A 21,374-nucleotide genomic window follows, 5' to 3' on the forward strand; every position below is an offset into this window, starting at 1 on the left:
CTAATCAGCTTAATGAGATATTACTGCACTTTTTGTTGACTAAAGCAAAATCCCTTTTATTGTTCTAAAGCCTGTCCTGTCCTTTATTTTTTCCCAAAACATTATCTTGTTTTATTATGTACCAGTAAATATCATGCCATTGGATTTTTTTTTCCTTTTGGCCAAATCATAAAATGATCTCTTTCATCTCAGACTGGTAAATGTGTTGAATATCGTAAATGGAAACAAAAGTTCCAAGTGAAGAGTTTCTTTGGTCTTGCATTGAAAGCCAAAGGCAAACTTTCCAGTCGAACCAACAGGTCCAGGTGTTATGAGGGTGGGTGGGAGGGTGGGTGGAGGAGTTAGCCAGGCAGACCCTTGGTTTGTTATTAGGTGTTGAAAGTGGTAAAACATTAATAATTTAAATGCGAATGAATAATTGCAGTCTGTAAATAGAAAATACAAGGAAGACTATCTATCCCCAAAACAAATTGGAGGAGCAATGCCATATTGCATAATTGGCATTTAATAATTCATTTTTTTATTATTGTTTTTTACTCTAATTCCTTAGCATTGTAATGTGTATGTAGGTTAAGGCATGCCATGCCGATTCCCAGCCCGTTGATGCCCTGGATGCCTGGCACATGTCTGAACTCTCTCTCTCCTTTCAGGGATGGAAGAAGCGAGTCTGTGCCTTGGAGTGTCCTCGGCGGCGTCCGAAGCTGAGCCCCACTTGAGCGGCCCGGTCCTCAATGGCCAGTATGCCATGAGCCAGAAGTTGCACCAGATCACCTCACAGCTCAGCCATGCCTTCCCTGAGCTGCACCCGCGGCCCAACCCCGAGGACAAGACTCCTGCGCCCCTGGATGAGAAGGCCCACGTGCCCTTGAGTGGACAGCCCATGGGCAGTCAGATGGCCCTGTTGGCCAACCAGCTCGGCCGGGAGGTGGACACCAGCCTCAATGGGCGGGTGGACCTGCAGCAGTTCCTCAACGGGCAGAACCTGGGCATCATGTCCCAGATGAGCGACATCGAGGATGATGCGCGCAAGAACCGGAAGTACCCCTGCCCTCTGTGCGGCAAGCGCTTCCGCTTCAACAGCATCCTCTCCCTGCACATGCGCACTCACACCGGCGAGAAACCCTTCAAGTGCCCCTACTGCGACCACCGGGCGGCGCAGAAGGGCAACCTCAAGATTCACCTGCGGACCCACAAGCTGGGCAACCTGGGCAAGGGGCGCGGGCGGGTGCGCGAGGAGAACCGGCTGCTGCACGAGCTGGAGGAGCGGGCCATCCTGCGGGACAAGCAGCTCAAGAGCAGCCTCCTGCAGCCGCGGCCAGACCTGAAGCCTGCGCCGCACGCCCAGCCCGCCCCGCTGGCCGCCTGCAACCTGGCGCTGCCCGCCAACCACAGCTTGCCCGACATGGCCAACCCCGTGCCCTCACCCAAGCCGGCCAGCGTGCAGGAGGACGTGGTGGCCCCCGCCGCCGGCTTCCGCTGCACCTTCTGCAAGGGCAAGTTCAAGAAGCGCGAGGAGCTCGACCGCCACATTCGCATCCTGCACAAGCCCTACAAGTGCACGTTGTGCGACTTCGCCGCGTCGCAGGAGGAGGAGCTCATCAGCCACGTGGAGAAGGCCCACATCACGGCTGAGTCGGCCCAGGGCCAGGGCCCCAATGGTGCGGGGGAGCAGTCGGCCAATGAGTTCCGCTGCGAGGTGTGTGGCCAGGTGTTCAGCCAGGCCTGGTTCCTGAAGGGCCACATGCGCAAGCACAAAGACTCCTTTGAGCACTGCTGCCAGATCTGCGGCCGGCGTTTCAAAGAGCCTTGGTTCCTGAAGAACCACATGAAGGTGCATCTCAACAAGCTGTCGGTGAAGAATAAGTCCCCCAGCGACCCCGAGGTGCCTGTGCCCATGGGCAGCATGGCCCAGGAGGCCCACGCCAACCTGTACTCACGGTACCTCTCCTGCCTGCAGAGTGGCTTCGTGGCCCCGGACAAGGCCGGCCTGAGCGAGCCCAGCCAGCTGTACAGCAAGGGCGATCTGCCCATGAAAGACAAGGAGGTGCTGGGGAAGCTGCTGTCTCCCATCTCCAGCATGGCCCACGGCGTCCCCGAGGGCGACAAGCATTCCCTTCTGGGGTGCCTCAACCTGGTGCCCCCGCTCAAATCCAGCTGCATCGAACGGCTGCAGGCGGCGGCCAAAGCGGCCGAGATGGACCCTGTAAACAGCTACCAGGCTTGGCAACTCATGGCCAGGGGCATGGCCATGGAACACGGCTTCTTGTCTAAAGAGCATCCGCTCCAACGCAACCACGAAGACACTTTGGCAAACGCCGGAGTGCTGTTTGATAAGGAGAAGCGGGAGTACGTGTTAGTGGGAGCAGATGGCTCCAAACAGAAAATGCCTGCTGACTCGGTTCACAGCACTAAAGTGGCCAATCAGAGAGACCTGCCAAGCAAGCTCGACCCTCTAGAAAGCAGTCGGGATTTTTTGTCACATGGCCTGAACCAGGCGCTCGAGTACAGCCTGCAGGGCCATGGGAGCATGAAGGAGAAGCCCACCGAGTGCCCGGACTGCGGCCGGGTCTTCCGTACCTATCACCAGGTGGTCGTGCACTCCCGGGTCCACAAGCGGGACCGGAAGGGGGACGAGGACGGGCTGCACATGTGCCTGGATGAGCGGCGGGGCTCCGGCAGTGACCAGGAGTCCCAGTCCGTGAGCCGCTCCACCACGCCGGGCTCCTCCAACGTCACCGAGGAGAGCGGCCTCGGAGGGGGCCTCTCGCAGACGGGGAGCGCCCAGGAGGACAGCCCGCACCCCTCCTCGCCTTCCTCCCCAGGTAGGTTGGAGAGGAAGAGGGGGGGGCCGTGGGGAGGAGCCTGTATCCGGAGGGCCTTGTCTGGGGAAGGGCCTTGTCTTACTTCACTGATCTTCAGAACCAGAGCGAGGTTGGATGGAGTGTGGGATGAATGGGTGAACCCTCAGCACTCTCTGTCTCCCCTCAGGCTGCCCTCAATCTAGGGAAGCAGTTCATCAAACACTGGGTCTTGCCTTGAAGGATGGCTATTGGGAGAGGTTGATCGTCCACTCGTGATGGAGGTGCTTGGAGGGGGGGCTTTTGCCAATGGGACAGTGTCTGCCCCAACTTTGCAGTTGTATGATCCCATTTCACGTCCTGACTTGGCTTGTTTCAGGAGCCATGGGCGCCTTTGGACTCCTCCATGGTGTGAATGTGCGACTGAGGGGACCCTCACTTCCATTTCCCCATAAGTGCATTTTCCCGTCATTTTCTTGCCCAGACATCCCAGGCTTCTTCCCTACAGCAAATCCACCTGTATTCCTCCGGCACAGTCACAGTGTGGCCCACCTGTTGGGCCCATCTCAGCTGAAGAGCTATGGCCCAATCCTCTGGTGGTATAGAAAAGCCCAGAGGTTCAGTCTGAAGCTCGGATGAGTGGCTGTGTGGCTTGTTTACCCAGGGAATACAGCTTTAGGGTCTAAACTAGCAAAGCAGAGAGTCTGTCGTCTAAATGCCACAAAATGCTGAAGCTGGTCCAGTATGAAAAACACTAGCCTAAGAGGGCTAAACGAAAGCATTACCTGACAGCAGGTGAGACGTTCCCCCTTCAGCCCCATTTCCAAGCCCCCTTACTAATGGATAGCAAATTGAAAGTTATATCTCCAGTCTTTTGTAAAGAAAGCACCTCGCTAATACTGTAATCATTCTGCAGCCTAACAACAGAGGAAATCATGCCATAACAAAAACCCCTGTTACTAATGGCAACATTGATTTCTGCAATCAGCCATTAAGTCTAGAAAATGAAAGACAGTTTGAGGCACCTCAAGGCAGTGCATTGCCCATGGTTAAAGAGGCGGCAGCAGACTGTTGGGTGTCATTTTTGGGGTGTGTGTGTTTGTGTGCTGGGTTTTGGTGGTTGTTTGTTGTGTTTTTTTTTTTTGTTTGTTTTATTTTGATTTTTATTTTTTTAAGTTTTTTTCCCCCTCTCTCTTCCCTTCAGTTTCAAGGAATATTTTAGCTTTGCAGGCAGTTCACCGCAGCAGTTAAGGGTACGCCAGTTTAGTTTTGTTGTTATTGTCATGCTTCAGTCTATCCCTTCTTCTAGGACACAAAAAAATTAATCTAAAAATAAAGTGTGAGTCTGCTGGCTTATTACGAACCAGTAAAGAATTGTTAAGACACATAAATCTGAACTGCACATTCCAGAGATTCCGATAGCACTTAGTGCTGCTGCTTAAATACCCATGAAACGCAGCGTCTCCTCCTGGAGTCCCGGACTAGTTTGCAGTTTATTGCTTGTGAGACACTTGGATAGAGTCTAGCCAGGGACAGGAATGCCATGAAAGGGCGAGGGCACACTCCCTGGAGTGACTATTGCAGGGAACATACTAAACACACAGGGAAGGGTCTGCCAGATTGACTCCTCCCTTGTAGCAGGAACTCCCTACAAACTTAGCTCAGTGCTGCGGAAGCAGCAAAGTGCTAGGGGGACTCCGTCCCAGAAGGGAGTCTTCACTGCTGTGGAGCGGGGCCTCACTGTTTCTGGTTTGGGGGACCTTTCAAGGATAGAGAGCAGCCTGGCTCCCCTAAGTTTCTGGAGTGACGTGGAGTTAACATTGACAGATGTCCATCCCTCTCCCAGACCTGCTGAAATAAAAAGGTCTCCACAGAACATTCCGGCACCAAATGTTCAGATTCATTAATGACGTGTTTACCGTGTTTTTCTCACCTTCTGGCCAAGTGATAGCCTCGTGCTATTCCTATCTCTGTCGCTTCCGTATCTCTAAACATTCAGTGGTGGAAGTGGGGGTGGGGGAAGCCCCTCCATGTTACTTCAAAGAACCAGCCATGCTTGGGACCAGGAAGAGAACTCTGCACATTGCTGCCATATTCTCACTTTCTCTTCCTTGGTGAAGTTATTTTGCAATCTTGAATACAAATTCCTTCCCTTCTGTTTGACACCTTTTTTTTTTTGGTCTTTATATTAAAATCAGACCATTTCCTAATTTCAAGACTAAGTAGGAAAAGTGATGGCGCAGTATCCACGCAACCCGAACCATTGCCCCATCTGGAACGTAACATTTTCCCGGGACTAGTGCATCCTGCCAAATTGAGCTAGTCTTTCCCCTTATTTCTGACAACTCTGACTTGTATAAAGTGTGGTGAAAATAAGCATTCAGATGAAATCTTGGCACAATAGGTACTTTATTATTACCTGTTAGAACCATGCAAGGTAAAGGGGGAAATATCGTAAAGCCCTCAAGTAATGAAAGAAGTACTTATTAAAGCTTCTATTAAGAAATAACTGCAAACCATCGTTTTACAAATTTCTCAGACGGCATAACAATGTCACAAAACTTAATTTGCATCACTTGATTCTTTTTTTTGTTGAAAACTGGGTCAGTAGGGCCTGAGAAACTATTTTTTCAGATCTTAACCAATGGATTCTTCTTTATAAATTGCTGCTCTTAACATGATAGTAGTTCTGAATTCATCATAAAAAACCTTTTTACAGAGAGCCTCTTAGAACAGATCTCCAGAAGAAGGCTTACAATGAGTGGCAGACACGTCCTTTGTTATCTGATGTAATTCTTTGCAAAGGAGGATTGGGAACGGAGTGGCTGTTTAAAAATGTCTTGCTCAGACAGAGACGAAGAAGGGGTCAAGTTTGCAATCAAACAGTTATTGCCGAGATGGGCGACTGTCACTGGCTAGGCTAATGTGGGATGCAGCTGTTTGTTATGTGAGCAAAAGAATGTTTGAATCAGTGAACATGTGAAAACGACTCCAGTGAACCAGAAAATGTGTTTGTTCTTTGGCTCTCCAAACTGCTGAGAACCAAGCTTAAGAGCAACTGTGAAAACTAGGACCTTGGACAAATTGATAGGTCATATTTTCTAACAGAAAACGGACAAAACGAGTCCCACAGATTGTTCCCCTTGCCTTTTCCCTTTGTTTTATTTTGGTTGTTGTTGTTGATTTGACTGACAAATAATTTCACACCATCAGAGATGTCACTTCTGCCTCTGTGTAAGATGCAAAGGGAAGCAGCAACTTACACATTGTACTCTCTTATGACATTTAGAAAGAAGGCTGGGAGTTCCTTTTCCTTCAGTTGCTTCCTTATTTCTGGCTTGCGTACAAACACCCTGCTGGAATTAATCTCTACATCTTCCCCTCAAATCTCCTCCAAAGACCCTGGTTGGGACCTCGCTTTTCCTCAGAGTCAGAAAACCTTCAAAGTTTCCCATCTTCAGATTTTGCATTTGGAGATCATGCTCAGAATAATTAAAACTTAATGTACTAAGAAACGATACTGTTCATTATATCCAACAGGGCAGCTACCTTCTGCAGTCCCCATAATTTTGGAGAGGGGATAATTGAAGTCTTGATGATGGGAAAGGGGTAATTGAATGCGTTGACCCTCTGTTCATTAAATAAAGTTGGCTAAGTTACATGATCAATGGAAAGCAGGGGAGGGATGCAAAGAAGAAAATATTGTTAACCCCTACTGCTTCTGCTGTAATATTTTGAGATGGACAAGGGTTATTTGATCAGCTGAGCTTGGGGGCCTTGTGAGGTCTTCTTTTGTTGCTTGAGCCGCATTCCTGAATTGCTGGGTCTCCATCCAGCCCAGGGCCATTGACCACAGCATCAAAGGCCTTTATCCACGGGCTCACGCGCATTTCCATTGGGTGCATAGTGATATGATAGATTTTCTTTCTTTTCCCATTGCTTTTTCTCACGTGTCTCTCCTTTCCCAGCCCCCCATTCAGGCTAACTACTGCCTGCGCCACACAAACAAACTCAGACCCCCAAAAGAAGAGAGGGGGGGGAAGTGAAAGAAAAAAAAATTAAGTCTGAGGATTAAGATCTTCTTCTTCTTTTATTTATTTTATTTTTTTTTTGCTTGTGCATTCCAATTGTTCTTAAAATATTTGGCAATGTCAATTAGTAACTGAGCAGAGTTAGCTGATGAACACAATTTTCCAGTAGACTGAGCACCCTATTGTTGCAGAGCGAACAGCAGATTTCTGAGGTCATTATCATTCGCTGGTTGCTTGGCCCAGCTGCTTCCTGCTGCAAAAGCCAAACTTTATACTGGAGCTCTGGGATGGCGAGCAGCAACAGGGGGCTGGGCGGGGGAGAGCGAGCTGGCTGCAGAGCGAAGGCAGTCATTATCAGCAGAGGAAACAGAAAGCGAAAGTGCCAGGGCACTGCCAGCAGAACTGCCCCACCAGGCTCCCACCTCCTGCCCCTGCCCGGTTACCTTCCACCCACAGAAGGGCGTCCATGCGGGACCCCTGGACAAACCCAGTGCCCTGTGGGCACGGTGCCCTTTGCTGAACAGAACTTTGGGAAGACAGTTATCCCATTTATAAATTTACTTTTGGATTCCATGCTAAAAGCATGTGGTTGATTCCTTCATAGATAGACACCTTCACTCTTATTACCCTCATCATTCAAGAAGTGGTTTGTTGTTTTGTTTTGTGGTTTTTTTTTTAATTTGAAATTGCTCAACTTGAACGTGACCATCAGGGAGCATTATTTACTATCACAGAGTGGGTTTGGTGGCAGATAATAGTCTGAAATCCCTTCAAAAGTCAAATGTAATGTGCAAGCCTCCCCCCATGCTCACCCCCTCTTGTCTCCACCACCACCCCACCCCTAATTTGGGAGCTGGTTTAGGGAGATGAAAAGCTGCACTTTTTAAAAGCTCAGCTGTTGAAACCGAGTGCCATATGCAGCCCTTCAGTCCCGACGTGGAAGTGTGTGCAGGCGGCTGCTGTGTTTGTGGAGATTTAGGGAGGCTCGGCTTGTTGTGTGTCAAAGCTGTGCCCAGGCAGACGCTGGCGAGGGCTCTTCCTATGAGCCCAGGCGGCTGCCCGCCTCCACTCATATGCCACCGAGACTGGGGCCCCACATCTGGGGGTGTCAGCTGAAGGAATCTCCCACCAGCCTGTCCATCAGGGCAATGGACAGAAGCTGGATTAATGCTCCTTCAGGCTACCATGCCATCTCACTCCTTTGCTGGGAACAGGGCTTTACTCAGCAGCTCCTTTTTATAAACTTCCCCATCACTTAGTAAACTTTCATTTCAGACCAGTCAGTTACTCGGAACAGTCAGTGGCCTTCTGCTCTGGGCTTGGCTGCCCCTCTGTGCCCCTTTGCAGGCTATAGTGAGTCCCACTTCAGGGGTGCTGCCCAATGGTGCTGCTGGCACATAGCACTTCCGAACTTGAGAAGGTATGCTGGCTCTGAAAGTTCTACCAATAGGGTGTGCAGTGCAAAATGTGGACATTGTACTAGCCCAGAAGCAAAGTTGTGTCTGCACTGGAATCTGTTTCAAAGAAACTTTGCTTTTTTTGGATAGATTTGCTTGTTGGCGACCCCCTTGGGTTGCCAACCCCTGCATGTTTCCTCTCCTCCATCTTCAGGTGGGGCTTGGTGTGACCAGCAGCCCCTCCTTCTCTCCAGGGATGCTGTGAGGAACAGTGGGGACACTCTTCAAAGCCTAATGTTCTGCCCGTTTCACTTCTGTACCCGTGTTAATGCGCACGCCTGAAGAACATACATTCATTTAAATCTAAATTTAATGCTAATAAGGAAAACATAGATTAGTTAAGAACAGGTTACAATGAGGCAAGAATTAAGCAGTCAATTTTCAAAATAAAGCATGAAGCATTAGCCACTGTGGGGTTCCCATTAACTTGAATGGGGGGTTCTGTAGGACTCAGTGTTGGCCACCACCTTGGGCATTTTATCAGCCCCCACTGTTGGGTGTAGGTTGGAATTTGCAGTTTGCTTTGCAAACAGCCACAGTGGGTCCTCTGTTTGAGGGTTTGGCCACAGGTAGGTATTGTGAGATCCCAGGGGCTGCCATTCACTGGCATGCTGACTGCGCCTTCTTCAGTCAGTTATACCTGCTCACTCTGTTGGCACTGGAGCCTCCATGATGCAAGTGGTTTGTGACTTGCTGCAAACCTTTAAGGTTGGAAGTTCGAACCCACTCAGCTTCTCCATGTAAGAAAAGCTTTACAAACCACTTTGATAAACATTCCAGCCTATGTAATAATACTGCTTTATATGACACAGCATAATCCGAAGGTGATGTTTTTGCCTATTTTGTTAGGGAGTTCTGGTGGCTTGGTGGCAAGGAGTTGTACTGCCAACACAAAGGTACCTAGTTCAAAGCCACCAGTTGCTCTGTGGGAGAAAGATGGGCTTTCAACTCCCGTGTGACTTACTGAGAACAGTCAAATCCTGTGCAGTTCACTGCCTCTGGAAACCCATGGCAGGGTCAGCTATGAGTTCCCTGATTCTCTATGCAAGCCCCGAGGTTGCATTTCCCTTTTCTAGACTTTCCCGGCAGTTAAAATCTACGATACCTAACAACAACATTATGTGAACACTGCATGGGTCACTTATGCAGAACTGGAACAGCTCCTGTTGGATGACAGCTTGGGGTTTCCTACCCTTCTCTCTTGTTAGGAAGTGCTGGTGATATTTCTCTGAAGCCCTGTTTTGTGGGAAGTGTGGGTGCCTTACTTGTAAACAGCAGAAGTCTGGGAGAGTAAGGAAGGTCTCAGATGAAGACTTGCCTCACATGCATCTAGGCTTCCTGAGTGGCTTTCTCTGGGCTAATATTCTGGAGGCCACAGAGGAGGGGACATGGGCCACTTAGCAGGCCTCCCAGCCTTCTTTCACTGACCTCAAGATTCTTCTGGCTTCGTGGGGAGGAGAGACAGCTGGGGTGCAGGTGCATTATGGGATCCCAGAGTGGAGAGCAGAGAAGCCTGTTGGGTAGAAGAGTGTGGTGTGGTGTGAAGTCAGAGGGAGAGTGAACAGTCAGCTCCTTTAAGTGCCGAGCTGTTTTAGAGCGAAGACGGGAGGGGTGGAGAAGCACCTGCAGAGCTGAGGAGATTGGATTCGTGCAGTCTTCCTCAGATTCGTGATGACTGGGCCGGAACCTTTGCCATCTGCAACCCTTGGGCCTACTTGCTGCCCTTCTGGGTGCCTCACCTCCCTTGTCTTCCTCTCTTCCATCTGCATCTGATAAACTCATCCTTCCACCCTTGCTGATGGAACCCAGGCTTGGGAGTAAGGAGGGGGCTCCTGGATGCTGGAGAATGGAGGACATTTTGAGGAAGGGGCTCTCAAGTAGGGGTGCAGGGCAGTGGGACTGGCAGGCAGGTGGCAAGGGAGCCTTCTGACTCTCGGGGAAGTGCGAATCACAGAAGCAGAGAAGAGCGGTGGGTCCCCCTTGTCTTTTTCCTGGCAAGACGGGGTGATGGCAACATTTACTTAAGCTGTGGAGTTTGGCACTGCTGTTACCAGGCGCCATCTGGAAAGCCCTTCTCAGAAAGCTGTGGACCCTCCCAAAAGGAATCCGGGGAGCAGGGACTTGGGCAGAGTGTTGGGGCTTGTTTCTGGGGCAGAACCTGATTGTGGAGGCACCAGAGCTGGGCTGGGTCCTCCGAGGCGCTGAGGAGCTTGTGCACAAGGCCTTATCTTTCCCTGGGCCTTTCTGTTCATCCTCCAGCCAGATCTGGTTTAGGGGTACCTTGCCAGGCTTATGCTCGTTTCCTTTGGACTGTTCTTCCATCTCTGTATTTCACCTTGCGTTTCACTGACTGCTTTCACCCTTGCATGCTATGGGCATGGTGGTGTGGAGCCAGCCAAGACTGTACTGGCCGGTTCCTGATGCAGCCCTGTGATCTCAGGGCTTATTAGCAGTAATAGAAGAAAAGGCATAGTGTGCCTTTAACACACACCGGAGAGACGGGATCTCAAGCTTGGCGGCGGTGGCTTGGGACAAACAATGCAGAGCTAAGCACAGAGATTTGCCGCCATCCTTTCCCTGATCCACATCTTCAAAAAAAGTCTGCAGAGCCCCCAAACACTGCGTGTCTGAACACCCCACCTCTACCTGCAGGGTAGGCCGTGGCGAGCAGTGAGGGCCGCGCTCCAGGTGGAATTCATCCGCTTCCTGTTTGGTTTCCCACCAAGAGAAAATTGTCCAGGACTTGGCTTCTTGTTGTCCCCGTTGCTGTGTTGCTGCGAGCCTCGAGGTTTTTGTGTGACATGTGGCATGTGTCTGAGAGAAGTGGGAGACATAGCACAAGCTGGCTCCTTGGCTGGCCTGCCCACTCGGCGGCACAGCGGGGCGGCCCTCCCTCTGAGGTCCCCGGCTAGGATGCTCACACTGGGCACACGAGGTCCAAACATGATGCCATTTTCCAGCCCTTCCACCCCGGGGGAACCTTTCCTCTTTAACTCTAAACTCTGGATTTCAAGTGTTTTGCAAAGGAGTCAGCTCCTAGAGACAACTCCATTTTCCCTTCAGGCACCGTGTGGGGCTGGATTTTTGGGGGACACCTGTGCTACCTCTCTTTGCTTGATCCACCTTCTGATACCACGTGAGGAAGCTGACGTCCCCCGGCCTCACTCTTTTCCCTTCTTTAAAGCCGCACTGAGACGCCCTCTAGCTGGGTGGTGCCGTTCTTGGGCTCTGGGCACCCTCAGTTGGCATCTGTCAACTTGAGAGGCATTTTGGAGCATTCACAGCTTGCTTATGTTTACTTCCACATAAAATGTGTGTAGGGCTGTCTCCTAGAACACCAGGACAGACCCACACTCCCCTCTATTGTTAAATGCTCTGAGCTGAATTTGTTGCTGAGATTGTTGTTGCTGTTATAGCTGACCTTTCAGTAGGTTTATCAAGAGGCAGTTCCTCACACAGGGGTGATTGCCCTTATTTCTCCTGAGGGGCAACAGGTAGATTTGGACTGCCTGACATTGGGTGTGCGGCACAAAACACCACTAAACCTCCAGAGCCCACTTGTGTTAAAATAGATTATCTTGATTTTTTTTTTTAGAAAGAAATTTTTCCTGAGCAGTTGATCCCTCTGCAGAGCTGTGTGTGCTGTAGACTATAATGGCCGCAGAGGGGCCTTGGCAGTGCCAGTCCTTGCTTGGTCCTGAGCCTCTTAAAAATACCCTTTACCATTGGCCTTCATGCTCTTCCAAGAGGGACACTTACTATCTTTATTATTGCTACTATTGCCTTTGACTATTATTTTTTTTTCTAATTATAATGTAATCTTTGTTTACCTTGGACACTTAGAAAAGAAAATTTTTAAAAAGTTAAAAAAAAACCCAATAAGTGCAGGATACCAAGAGCCCTGATAGTGAAGTGGTAGAATAACTGACTGCTAACCAAATCCACCACCATTCCATGTGAGAAAGATGTGGTGGTCAGCTTCCGGTAAGTTTGTGGCCTTGGAAACCCGAGAGGCAGTTCTGCACTTTCCTGTGGGGTTACAGTGCATTGGTGTCACCTTGACAGCCATGGGTTTCAAGGTCACTAACCATTCAGAGATAACTTCTGAAGTGCTAAGAGTTAATAATAACCACAGGCTAGCGTTTGCTGAAAGTGAGGAGGATTTGAAGCACTTATTGCAGAAGATCAAGGAATGCAGCCTTCAGTATGGATTGCATCTCAAGGTCAAGAAAACAAAGATACTTAACACTGGACCAATAGGCAGCATCATGATGGATGGAGAGGAGATTGAAACTGTCAACAGCTTCATCTTACTTGGATCCACAACTAACACCCTTGGTACCAGCAGTCAAGAAATAAGGAGATGCATTGCACTGGGAAAATCTGCAGTTAGGGACCTCTCCGAATTATTGAGTAGTTTGAGGACTGCTAGTAGTTTCAGGCCATAGTCTTTCCAATCACTTGCTTTTGCATCTGAGAGCTGGGCAGTGAATAAGGATGACAGAAGAATTGATACCTTTGAGCTGTGGTGTTAGAGGAGAGCACTGAACATCCTATGGACGGTCAAGAGAAGAGACAGATCAGGTATGTCTTGGAGAGGTGCAGCTGAAGAGCTCTTTAGAGGCAAGAATGATGAGATTCCACCTCACATCCTTTGGGCATGTTTCTAGGAGGGGCTGTTCCTTGAAGAGAAACATGACTCTGGGAAGAGCGGAAGGTCAGCGAAGGAAAGGAAGACCCTCAGCACAGTGGATTGATACAGTGACTGTTGCAGTGGACTCGTGTGTCAGGAAGTGTGAGGATGGCACAGCATGGAACCGGGTTCATATCTTTTGTTCACATAGGGTCATTCTGAGTTGTACTCAACTTGACAACACCTAACAACAGGGTATGATTTTCCAGTCTTTTAAATATGTATGTAGAATTTTTATATGCACCTAAGAAAACCAAAAAATAAACAACAAAAATCATTTGCCATTGAGTGTACAGCTCATGGTGGACCCATGGGGTGTCATTGAGTTTACTACAGCTCACGGTGGGTCCATGGGTGTCTGAATTGAACCATGCCTTTAATGGTTTTCTGTCATGGATTTTTCCGAAGTAGATAACCAGACCTTTCTTTAGAGGTACATCTGGATAATCTCAAACCTTCAAGCTTTCAGTTAGGCCAAGTGCTTAACTGTTTGCGCTGTAATCATTATCATCTCCTCATTTCCCTCTAATCAGAGCCAGCTTGTAGCTGACCCTCTGGGGAGTTTTTAGAGGCTGTCAAAGGTACAGGAGGAGTTTGTCCATCCTTCTGCAGAGCTGCTGGTGGATTGGAACTTGCAGAGAGGCTTGTCCTTTGGGCTGGCAGCACAGTTCCCTACAAACTATGCTACCAAAGCCATTGTGCACTATAAAGGCATGTTATAAACAAAACCTAAAAACCCAGATCTTGATTTACACACATAACGTCTCTTTCTGTCATTACTGTCGAGTCAGAACTGACTCATAGCTGACTCTCCAGTGAATCTCTGAGATTGTAAATCACATGAGAGGAGATGGCCTAGTTTTCTCCCTCAGAGTGGCTGATGGATTCAAACCACCGGAAAGGAGAGGCTTTGGGGTGACCAGCACAGTGGACTACATCACCAGAACTCCACTTTTTTCTATAAAGATCCAGGCAATATTTTAGGTTTTATGGAATGTTCTAGGGGATAAAAGACACCCCAGATTCAAACATTCTGTAGAGCCCCTTTTCTTAAGATATAAACAGGACAATGATAAGATAAAAACATATGTAGAATGAGGGAAACAACATGTCATAGGAGTCCCATTGAATCATGGCCATGGCTTTCACTGGAGACAAAGAAAATCAGCAGCAGACAATGGCAATTCAATACCATAGCAGAGGGGACTATAGCAGTGGACAAAGACGATGATTGCGATACACACACAATCAGAGTCGGATAAAGTTCATAGGATTGGTTCTGAGTCTTCAGCTAGCTAGATACTGTGGTGATCAGACCTTGACTGGTGCTTATGGGGCTATTTTATCATTATCATTTATCATTCGAGACACATACAGGCAAGTTCCCTGATTCTCTATGCAAGCCCTGAGGTTGAATTTCCCTTTTCTAGACTTTCCTGGCAGTTATAATCTACTTTCAACTGCACTCTTCCTGAGGGCAAACCACATGACTGGTTGACTGGTCAGGAAGAACTCAAATGACACTGAAATTTAGGTTAGGATTCAGTTGGAGTTAGTAGAGTTCTACTGTTAAGGTGTTCAGACTTTGACACATAAAATGCAAGATACAAGTGGGAAGTCATCTGGAGCAGCCAGATTCTACAGAGCTTTGTTCTTGTGGTTGCTGTGATGCTAGGCACTGTGACACTGATGTGCCAAATGTGATAATGGTTACCCATGGTGGACAGTATTTGGTGGAGCTTCCCGATTAAAACACGCTTGAAAACAGGAGTGGCATCCACTTCCGAAATAGCATGCCTCTCGAAACTCTCTGAATGTGGAGAAATGATTAAACTTATTAATCTTTCATTCATAGGGTTGCTATGAGTCTTCTCTGACTTGATGACACCTACCACCAACAACAGTATTCAATATTGATTACATCTCAGCATCAGGACAGCAAAAATCCTCACCACTGCTGATGACACCATTGTTGCATGATAGGCAACATCATGACAAGTGGAGAAGAGATTGAAATTGTTGTGTGATTCTGTTTTGCTTGCATCCACAACCAATACCCATGGCAGCAACAATCAAGAAATCAGAAGCTGGGTTGTACTGGAAAAATCTGCTTTCAGAGATCTCTTTAAGGCCCTAAATAGCAAGGATATAACTTTAAAGACTAAGGTATGCCTGATCCAAGCCATAGTATTTTCAGTTGCTTCTTATGAAGCTGAAAGTTGGATAATGAATAAGGATGGCTGAAGAAGAATTAATGTCTTTGAATTGTGGTGTAGGGGAAGAGTACTGAATATTCTATGGGCTTCCCAAAGCAAAAATAAATCTGCCATGAAAAAAGTATTACCCTGGTGCTCCTTAGAGGCAAAGACGGTGCAACTTCATCGGACAGAATTTGGATGTTGTTGCGAGGGGCCAGTGCTTGGGAAAAGAACATTCTGTGTGTAAAGTCGAGGGTCAGTGAAAGAGAAGACCCTCAGCAGGACGGCTTGACACAGTGACTGCCGCAGTGGGACATGCCAGAGGTGGTGAGGGTGGCAGAGAATAGGGTAGGATTCTGGTTGATTGTTTGTAGGACCACTATGAGTCACAGTCAGTTTGAGGACACCTCACAGCAGTAGCCCAGGACCATACTATCTCTGTGGGAAGTAATCTCTTCCATAAACAGTTGAACATGATGGTCTCTCAATAAAACTTTACTTACAAAGGCACATAGAGGTCAGATTTAATCTCTGTGCTGTGCTTTCTGGATCCTGGTTCCCCAACAGTGGAGCTCCGTGGCAGCGTTGGGAGGGAGCCACTCTGCTGACCTAGAGGTTGCTCCTCTGGGGCAGTTTGGATTCACCAGCAACTTCCCAGGAGAAAGATGGACTCTTTCCCCGTGTGATTCACAGTCTTCAAACCTCCCGGAGTGTCAGATAGAAACTGGTTCTGTCTCAACGACTTTGAGTTCTAAAGGTCTAAAGAGCAGAAAATGGAACATGGGGACCCGCGGTCATGAATGTCACTCTGAAAGGGCTGGAGGGAGTGAGAACAGCACAGCCCCTCACGCTGTAGAGCAGGAAGCAGATAAAGAGCCCATGGCCCAGCCGCATGGTGCCTCCAGAGCCACACCAGCAGCAAGAAGTTCATTTATTCGTTGTTGACTCACGGTTGTGCTACTGAGAATGGGGGCATATTCAGGAAGTGAGTGGGGGAGGCAAACCCAGGTTTTAGCCAAGTAGTCCCAAGGCTCAATTCCTCAATTAGTCCATGCTCCCGTTTTTGTTCAGCAAGCAGCTTTTCCTTGTGTCATCAAAGGCAAGAACAACAAAACCTTGAACCGAGGCCAGCACAAATGCAAGAAGCCTCAGGTCGCACCTTGCAACAGTTTCTTCATGGCAGTGCCACAGTCTCCCCGCCCCCATCACCACAGTCTCACTGCAAGGGCCAGGCTCTCACCCTACTTTGACCGGTTAAATCTGACTCTCAGTCACCCTTTAGATGAGAGTAGAACTGACCCGACAGGGTATTTGAGACTGTAAATGTCTAAAGGAGCTTCCTGCTTCATTGCTCTCCTTTCGAGAAAGCTCTTAGCCCAGTACACTATCAGGGCTCCTTGATATTTTATATTAACAGTTAACTTCCCCTCCCCATTATAAGAGTAATAGATGGTTTAAGGAACAACTAGAAATGCAGGGAATCAAAGAAAAAGAATTTCTATGACATTTTTTAGAGAGTCCACTGCTGGTGAAGGGACCCCTGGTAACCTAGTCCATTAATAGTAGTTAGTAGTTGCAGTATTAACCTGAAGACCATGCTTCTCCTGCAGCTAGAATCCACCAGCAACTGCCCAGGAGACAGATAGGCAGTCAATCCCTGTGTAACTTACAGCCCCTGGAGCCTGCGGGAGGGTCAGCTGTGAGCCAGTTGTGACTCAGGGGTGAAGCGTGTTACCCAGCAGAGAGCTGTGTTTTGAGCAGCTTCTTCATCTGCCGGACCTTCCAGAGGTTCCTCCCAAGGGCACCATTGAGTTCTGTCTTCCTGGAGCGAGGTGATTCGCTCTCACCAAGCTCCTCAGTGACTAATCTGCTCATTCATAATTTCTCCTCTTTGTTTATTCCTTCATGCATTCATTTATCCACTCTCAGATGAAGTGCTTATTGAGCAGGTTCTGAGAATTGAGCAGTACCTCGGCGCTGGGGATGCCCCCGTGAGTAGAGCTGTGGTTCAGCCCACTGAAAGGCACATCTGGGGGAGGAGGGAGCACGGCCACGCCCCTCCGGACGGGCATTTGATGCATGGGAGACCTTTCCCCTGGAACTTTGGGAACCCCAGCTTGTCTTAGTGCCCAAATATATCCCTGCATGAAGGAGACCGTCCTCACTGAAGGACCTCCTTCGGCAGGTTCTGCCCTATCCTGGTGATGTCTGTCTTTCTCTGTGTTCTTCACTCCCTGCTGGTGACCAGAGTCTACACAAGTCTAAGTGGGTCAGGTTGGTGCTTGTAAGGTGCTCCAGGCCCAGAAGGGCACCGGGAACAGGTACCTGTGTGAGGGATCCGGGAAGGAGAGGTTTGCTGCGTCCTAAGTCGACAAGGAGTCACCTGACTTCCCATCATGCCACATGGGGGCCATTGTGAGAGGTAGGACCCTCTGCACACGGAGCATTGGAGGCTGGGCTCAGAGCCCCCAGCCACTCTGAACTTCTGGGCAACCTAAGTGAGTTGTTCCAGGTTGTACAGGTGAAGTGGAAACCCAGGTAGTCAGGGGCACACGTGTACTCAGATGCTTGAAGCAGAGCAAACCAACCTCACCAGACTGAGGGCCTGGTCAGCTCCACCCCGCAGAAGACCACGTGAGCACTGAAGGGGCCTTACCCAGAGTCTCAGAGGAGAAAGTTTTGACACATTCTTTATGGGTGGTGAGACATGAAGTAAACGCTGATCTGCTCTGAGAATAAACCAGACTCATAACCATTGAGTCAGTTCTGACTCACAGCTGACCTTCCATTGGGTGTCCTGAGGCTGTTAAGCATTACAGGAAGAGACCACCCATCCTTCTCCTGCAGAGCCACTGGTGGGTCCGAACCGCTGGCCTTCCCATTCACAGTGCAACAAGTAACATGCTAAGCAATTTTCCCTAGTAAATATGCCACAGTGGTTCTTTATTTTCTTATTGCTTTTTTAATATTGTGAACCTGGTTATGAGGCAGAGATAGATCAATCCCCTGACATTTAAGAAATGGGTTAAAGTGAACTATGTGCACTTTACCTAGTCGGATCAACAACCTGCGTTATGCGGATGACACAACCCTGCTTGCTGTAACTGAAGAGGACCTGAAGCGCCTGCTGCAGAGTGTCAAGGACTGCAGCCTGCAATATGGATTGAGGCTCAATGTCAAGAAGACAAAGATTCTCACCACTGGACCAATTGGCAGCATCAGGATGGATGGTGAAGAGACTGAGATTGTACACAGCTTTAGTTTGCTGGGCTCCATAGTCAACAGTCTTGGCACCAGCAGCCAGGAAACTAAAAGGCGCATTGCCATGGGAAAGTCTGCTGTTAGGGACCTCTCCAAAATACTGAAGAGCAATGGGGTCTCTCTGGAGACTAAGGTGCGTCTGATACAGGCCATGGTCTTCGCAATCACTTGTTATGCATCAGAGAGTTGGACAGTGACCAGGGAGGACAGAAGGAGAATTGATGCTTTTGAGCTGTGGTGTTGGGGAAGAGTATTGAGAATATCATGCACTGCTAGGAAAACAAACAGATTCGTCCTGCAAAGGGTTAAACCGGGTGGCTCCTTGGAGGCAAGGATTCTGAGGCTCCATCTAATATACTTTGGACATGTTGTGAGGAGAGACCGGTCCTTGGAGAAGGACATCATGCTTGGGAGGGTGGAGGGACGGTGCAGGAGAGGAAGACCCTCTATGAGGTGGATTGATTCAGTGACTGGGATAATTGGATGGGAGTGTCAAAGACAGTGCGATTGGCACAGGACAGAGTGGAGTTTAGGGCTGTTGTACATAGGGTCGCTATGAGTCGCAGGCGACACGATGGCACATAACAACAACAACAACAACATGTGTACTTTGGCTCAGCTCAACCCCACACGGTTTCTGGTTTTATCCGATCCACATAGGGACAGCTGGCTTTTGATCTGCTGGTTACTTAGAGCCCTCTCTTGTCTTCTCCAGACCTCAGTGTTTTCTTCCAGGACATTGGAATTGGAGGAGGGCTAGTTAAGCTGGCCCTGGGGCCCCATTTGGGCTTCTATACTTCTGTTTCCTTCTTTTCCCCTTTCCCTTCTCAAATGTTCCCATGGTCTGAGGAGAACTGTAAAGGGTCTCCTTTCTTGGTACCTGAGGAGAGAGATTTGGGAACTGAGCACATGGCTTGTTGATTTTTCTGTTGTCACTTTGGGTGAGTGAGAATAAGTGATGAGGTCATGCCCACCAACGGGACCCTGTGGGTACCTGGTGAGGTCCCTAGTGGGTGGTGTGTCCTGGTTCCTCCTTTTTCATGGACTGTCTTCCCACCGCTGCTCCTGGTCTGAGGCCAAGATGCTTTGGGGAAAGTGATAAGTCCTGTAGCTCAAGGAGCAGCCCCAGGAGACTGACCCAGCACCACTGATGGGTTTTCTCTCTGACCCCAAGCACTGACCCACAGGGTTACTGGAGAGGTGAGGAGAGGGGTGTGATGTTGTGGGCTCTGGTGTTGGACCGTAGGAAGTGCGCAGTCCAGCAGGAGTGCCGTAGCCCGTGCCCCAGACGTCTCATTATGAAAGCAGTGGCAATGTTTCTATATGAAGAACTCGAGAGCTCCAGGCTTTGTAAATGTTCACTAAATGCAGTCTAGCAATATGACTTCTTCGGCACCAAGCAGTGCAAAACCACCTGGTTAAGAAATGGAAAAATTGGCCAATTGCTTGATAGATTATTGGAGTTAGCACCACAGAATTCATAGACATCATCTTCCCTCCGAATCTGGGGATTATTTACGTGTATAATTCATAGAATGGGAAGGTGATAATTTGTGCCACTGAGATGGTCCACCTGGGGTGCATGATGACTTAGAGGCCTAGCTAGAGTTGTTCTTGGTGGGCAGCTCCACCTCACCTTCCTGGGGAGTCATCAAAGGGTGGTCTGATCTCTGCTCACGTTCTACATATAATTTCTGACCGCACGTGAGTCCTATTCAGACGCAAGCTGTGATTGTAACCATGAAGCCTCAGCAGTGGTTCTAACTGGAAGGTTTGAAGGCTGGTGTGATTTCAAGGACAGTGGATTTAGTATTTAACAAAGGATGACCAGTCTCCTCCTGTGCCACTAACTGTCTCTGAAAACCTGCTGGAGGGCCAGCTATGGGCCGGTTCCCACTCTGCAATACACAACATCCGCACAGCATGGTCTCTGCAAGGACTCCTCTCCGTAAGGTAGCAGAAAGGTTTCCCACACTCACGTCCCCTTACCGCCAAACAGGACCCTCTGATCTGGAGGCCCAGCATCTACTCCTTGAATTCTCTGTCTTGGTGTGTCCCCCCACCCCGTATATTTATTGGTATAATTTAATTATTCATATACATTGTGTTTCATTCATGTACATAGTTGGGGCATGTGTGTGTGTATGTGTGTGTGTGTGTGTGTTTCACACTTTCCTTCATTGACATTATGTTTTATACAATCATTCCCATACACTGGGTTTCATAAAATTAATTGCCATTGGACTATGCCCACCATTAACCACATCTTTTCAGGTCCCTGCCAGATCTTACCCCCTCCCTCCACCCAGAAAATTGTGTGACCCTGTGATTTCTTCCCTACCCATCCTCACCCCTCTGCTCCCACACAGTCCCCTCTGGGACCCATGTGCATACATTACTAGTTATCCTTCTATTTTCATAGTAATAGTTTTATACAGTATTTGTCCTTAGAAGACCTAGTCAGTTCACTCAGCATAATGCTCTCCAGTGTCTCCCAAGTTTTGTTGTGTTTTTTGACATCTTTGTCCATCTCTGAGCTAGAGCCTGTTGCCAGGGGATCTGGATACCCCTTGTGGCTCATACTAAGTAAGGATTGCTCTTGAGTTGGAGACAGTATGATTTTAATGACCCCAGGAGCTGCGTATGGGACACACTACCTTCCGCACAGACTCAGATGGAGAACATGGTGCCTGAGTAGCTAACACTGTTCAAAAGGCGATAACATCCAGATTTTATCAGCAGCAGAAATCTTTGCCCTTCTGTTCAGAACATCTTAAGGCAGGTCTCAGCATTTCTGAGCCTGGCAGGTCAGAGTCCACTTCCTAGGAGTTTGAGATGAGACTGTGCTCATTGTGGGAGAGTTGGCTCCGTGGTTACTTTTCCTGTGTCCCCTGCCCCCACCTTCTCTTCTTGGTAGTATTAAGCCTTATCTCAGC

The 21,374-nt window shown here is 48.7% G+C and overlaps 1 protein-coding gene across 1 annotated transcript in view; it reads left to right on the plus strand.

Annotated features, from left to right (window-relative positions):
- Positions 1 to 648: 648 nt before the first annotated feature.
- ZNF536 (zinc finger protein 536) overlaps positions 649 to 21,374 on the plus strand; it is a 127,091-nt gene continuing 106,365 nt past the window's right edge. Inside the window, exon 1 of the mRNA XM_006887829.1 lies at positions 649 to 2,822. Within this exon, the coding sequence (XP_006887891.1) occupies positions 653 to 2,822 (2,170 nt within the window). The 5' untranslated portion in view covers positions 649 to 652. The remainder of the gene's footprint in view (positions 2,823 to 21,374) is intronic.

Source organism: Elephantulus edwardii, unplaced genomic scaffold, assembly GCF_000299155.1.
Source record: "Elephantulus edwardii isolate Elephantulus edwardi_28Jun2011 unplaced genomic scaffold, EleEdw1.0 scaffold00062, whole genome shotgun sequence".
Taxonomy (NCBI): Eukaryota; Metazoa; Chordata; class Mammalia; order Macroscelidea; family Macroscelididae; genus Elephantulus; species Elephantulus edwardii.